The sequence below is a fragment of the Eptatretus burgeri genome, chromosome 9 (genome assembly GCF_056783735.1).
Source record: "Eptatretus burgeri isolate ZD-2024b chromosome 9, Ebu_testis_v1, whole genome shotgun sequence".
NCBI lineage: Eukaryota > Metazoa > Chordata > Myxini > Myxiniformes > Myxinidae > Eptatretus > Eptatretus burgeri.
In genome coordinates, this window is record NC_140969.1 from 80110209 (window position 1) to 80115208 (window position 5000).

The window sequence follows — 5000 nt, forward strand, 5'->3', positions numbered from 1 at the left end:
AACTTATTCGTGAGCGATTGCCTGCGATTCCCGGTGAGTCTGTGGAGGAACCAGGGATATCTCCTCCCTCTCTGTTCCTCCCGTGACCCTGGGTCCATGACAATATACATATACAGGGTGGCCATAAAGTCTGGAAACATAGGCAAATATACATTATAAATGGTTTATTGACATTACATTACATGATATGATATGTTCAATGACATTACATGACATGTTCAATGTGTTGTCCCTCATGAGAAATGCACAGTTCAATGTGCTGTGCAAAATTGCAATGAACTCCATGCATTAATGCAGCATTTCCATCAATCCCTGTTCATGTATCCGTGTTGGATTGCCTCAGATGTTTTGTGTCTGATTTTCACTGAATAAACCTGCGCCGATATGACCAGCCCTTGTCAATATGACCATCCCTCACATCCACTCAACAGTATCACCTCAATGCATTTGTCTTTCGTCAAGGACATCTTCAAACTGTAATAGAATGACAATATTATCAATGTTTCCAGACTTTATGGCCACCCTGATATATATGTATATATATATATATATATATATATATATATATATATATATATATATATATATATATATATATATATATATATATATATATATATATATATATATATCTGTGTAGTGTCTGTCCCGTTCTGTGTTGTCACTGAAATATTCAAACTTTGTGAAGTCAAACTAAACTTCTGGGCTGCTCCTACCTCTCTTGTGTGTATGTCCTCAGTGTATTTTATTTGAAAAAAGGAAAAAAAAATTGAAGCTTGCATCTTCAACTTCAATTGGTCATAAAAATGCAATATCATGAATATTACAGATTAATTTGCAAAATTAATGTTTGAATTCTTATTGGTGTAAATCATGACATCACAGCAACTCACGCACTTATCCTCAGTTAAAACAAGCCTGTCTCGATTGTGACGTGTGATGAGGTGTTTTGGATTGCACAGCGGGAGTTGTTTGAATGATGTGGAGGTGTGTTATTCTTAATAACATGGCGGTTAGGTTTTAATAATGTGGCGGTGAGGTTTTAATTATGTAGTGGTGAGATGTTTTCGATAACCTGGCGGTGTTTGTCCCATTGTAGCATCGCGTGGTGAGGCAAGCATAGCGAGCCGATCCACGCTAATATAGATTACACACATTGTTAACCCTGAGATACAGTCGTCAACAACTTTACACCTTTCCAGTGTTGGGGTCCAGGAGACACGGCAAGCATAAGAGTGTAATGTTTTGTTAATTGTTTTATTCTTTGTTATTGTTTAGTAATCAAAGTCGATGCTTATGGATGAGTATCTGCTCAAAAAAGTGATTCATTGATCCTTTTATTTTGGAAGATATCTCCACAACTTTGTCAAAAACGTTACACCTTTCCACGTGTCGGGTCTGGGAAACCCTTGACGGACAGTAAGACCCATAAACTTGCAAAGCTCATGAAACTCGTAAAATCATGAGAGAATAAGCTTACCTTTGCCAAAGAAATCGAAGCAGTAATCCGATCTCAAAGATGCTAAAACCACCAAATAGAAGTCGATGCGAGAAGTCGATTCGAACAGGAAAATCTCACAGGAGCAAATTAAATGCAGAAACACATTTATATATGGCAGTGGAATGGAATGACGTCACGACTGATTCATCTTGATTCCCCTTCCCCCTCCCACCCCCCAACTTTAGAATTTGTTACCAGGACCTATTATCATGCTAATGAGGTAATTAGGCAAACCCTGAGGGCTGGAAAGGAAGTGTAATGGTAAGAGGCTTTTCGCACAAACCCAAGTGATATTTTTTTTCATATTTACTGTATGTCACTAAATTATTTGTAACTAAAGCATGAGTCACATTTGCTCTACAGCTAGGATACGGCGGCCGTACCCCCAGGAATTGACAGAAACGTGTGGTGGCCGCAGAGTTTCTGAGGTGGCCTCAGGGTGGCCCTACGCCATATGGCTATCTTTTACAGGCCGTAGGGGTCTCCATGGAATTAAAGCGCGGAGTTATAACTTTTTTTTCATTTCTAGGTTGGCCGTAGCAATTCGACAAGCCGTAGCCATGACGTAGATGTGTTCCACGTCGACCGTACGTAGGGCGTACAGTGGGCTTGCGTTATTAGTGCGTTTTCCGTAGACTCTTATCAATGATAAATGAATTTTGCCACCCCCCAAAAAATTACGGTGGCCACACTATTTCCACGTTCGCCTTAGGGCCCCCCTGCGGTCGCCTTGCGGGCACCTTGCATCTGCCTTGAAAATTATATGGCCACCGTAGGGACGCCCTAAGGTCACCGTGTGACATCAAATCAAAGACCGTATGGCACCCCCACGTTTTCGGTCTCCACAATTTCTAAACACCCCGTGCTGCTACCCAAAAAATAAAAATATATGTGACTGCTACATTGTGTGACCGTGGGAATACTGCGGCCGCCCTATAATTGCTAGTAGCCGTAGATTTGTTAGACCCTCCGGCCGCCGAGCCAAATGTGACTGAAGCATAAGTTATCGGAGCATACCAGTAGACTTATGCAAATAAAATAATTATCTTATATCCTGGAGGAGGGATCCGTTCCCACGAGCCCGGCCATACCATGGGGCATTCACCATCACTGGTAGAATGCTCCGTGGGAGGCGGGTCGCAACTCGAAACACCACGTGACTCACGTTCAGCTTCAGCCAGTCTGAAGTCGGTGCGAGTACCACAGGTATATCGAATAGCACAGGAATGTCATGAATACCTTATCTGCTCGCAAGCAAATAGTGGGGCATTGGATATATGTTGTTATAATTGTGGGTGAAGTCAAGCCAGTGTCCAACCAATCGGTGGGAAGGATTGTTACAGAAACACGCACGCACGAAGTCCAAGTGTATTGGGTGGTCGCTCGACTACCACTATTCTCAGGTTTTCCGTCTGTCTGTATGTATGTAATGGACAGCTCTGGAGGCCAGAGGAGTCGACCGATTTTTATGAAACTTGACTGGTAGGTTCATACCAGGATCTAGTTGAATGCTTTTGAGCACCGTTGATATGGACGCCACCGTTGCCTAGCAATGGGACTTTGAATTTTTGAAAAAATCCGAAAATATTTTATATTTTTTTTTTTCGTAAATCAAAAATCGGCTTCCGTGCTTTTATGCGCACTATAATCAACCTCTTTGTCAAAAAATTTCAGCCCGATCCGTCAAAAACTGTGTGACTAGTATGCAATTATGTAGCGACCACCCATGTCACCAACCGGCTTGTTTATGTATTATTTACATAGATTAAATGCTATAAATACTCCTCAAGTATTTATGAAGATGTGGTCAGTAGAATTTAAATGTGTCATCCTCAGATTTCTGTCATGGCAAACACTTCATTCTGCAATTAATTTCCACGCCGAACTTAAAATTGAATTGTAATCTCACTTTTATGACAATGAAACATCGTTCATTTCTCCATAGGGTTTATCTGGTGTTCCAGGATATCCTGGTGTGCGAGGCCCTGCAGGAATACGGGTAAACAAATTATCATTATTGTAATATTTTGCATCAAAGTTTTTATTACAGCAATTTTGTTCAATGCATAGAATGTGAAATTATTTTTAAACTTAGACTGAAACGTTTGAAGTATCAATTTCATAAAAGTTGACATTGAAATATCATACTGATTACTGATAAAGTTTTATGATCTCATTGTCCCAACTTTGGAATGTAATTATAACAAACAATCTCGTATTTTCATGATTGGTGTGCATTATCAGGGTCCAGCTGGTGAACCTGGGAAACAAGGAATATGGGGCTTGCCTGGAGAAAAGGTAAAGGGTATTTCTAAGAAAGATTGATTTCCCAACTGCAGAGGACTCCCCTTGATTGATGTGAGCACTATGATCAGCTTGCTGAGTGTGATGTACATTACCAAGATGTTTATTCAATACCTGCAAGAAATATTTTATTTTTGGTAATAAAATGTTTAGTTCCATGGGTGCAGAGGTAGCCCACTTAACTTTGAGCTGCCTCATCTACATTTGAATGTAGTGGGGGGGGGGGAGGGGGGTATGTTTTTATCGTTATTAAAATGTGTAATTCAAAACACCTCACTGCACTGGAAAACGTGGGGATGGGAATACTGAACTGTACTGTACTGTGAGGGATGGGGCTTGTAATACCCCTTCCCACCTGGAGGTGGTGCTACACAATACACATTTACAAAGAGAATTTGCATCCCTGACCCCCCACTCGCCAAGACCACTGGCAAAGATAAAACCACCCCTATACATTAATTGGCGTTATTCTGATCCTATGTCGCAAGTATGGATGTAATTGGGCCAGAACTGGAGGAGAAGTAGCCTGACAAACACATACACACACACACACACACACACACACACACACACACACACACACACACACACACACACACACACACACACACACACACACACACCAGTCCATGAATTATAGTAAGGATGCAGACAAATCATATTAGATAATGTCTTTTTTCTGCTCTGGAACATCGAAATAATTCAATAATATAACTACAGCAACCTCAGAAATCTGTTGAGCCCAACATCTCAGACTTTGGTAGAAGTAGATAAGCTATAAATATACAAATACAAGGAAATGTGTTTGTGAGTCAAGTGTTTTGGCCAATCTAGCCTTTGCTGCAATTTCGAGATAAAGTTGAGAATTTGACAGAATACAAGTACATCATCACACCATTTGAAAGCCTTTATCCCTGAGCAGGGGTCAGCTTATTGCAGGCTCCAATCATGGTACCCTTTCTTGTGGCAATGTTTTTTACGGCCGGATGCCCTTCTTGATGCCAACCCTTTTTCGTCACCTTCGACCATGCAGGAAAAATTACCAGTATACTGGTGCTCAGTCTGCCGACCTTCAGAAGGATGACAGGCTGAGTCAACCCCCTGATGCTAACTCAGCAGCCAGCAGGGCTCAAACTCAGGACCCTAAGGATCCCAAGCCACCGCCTTAACCACTAATCCACACCAGGCTCATTGA

General features: G+C 41.3%; 1 protein-coding gene across 4 annotated transcripts in view; it reads left to right on the forward strand.

Moving 5' to 3' along the window:
* COL22A1 (collagen type XXII alpha 1 chain) overlaps window positions 1–5000 on the forward strand; it is a 287830-nt gene that overhangs the window by 220637 nt on the left and 62193 nt on the right. For all 4 annotated transcript variants that reach the window (XM_085895736.1, XM_085895737.1, XM_085895738.1 and 1 more), the window contains 2 exons: window positions 3447–3500; window positions 3746–3799. In XM_085895736.1, coding sequence (XP_085751862.1) covers window positions 3447–3500; window positions 3746–3799 — 108 coding nt within the window. The remainder of the gene's footprint in view (window positions 1–3446; window positions 3501–3745; window positions 3800–5000) is intronic.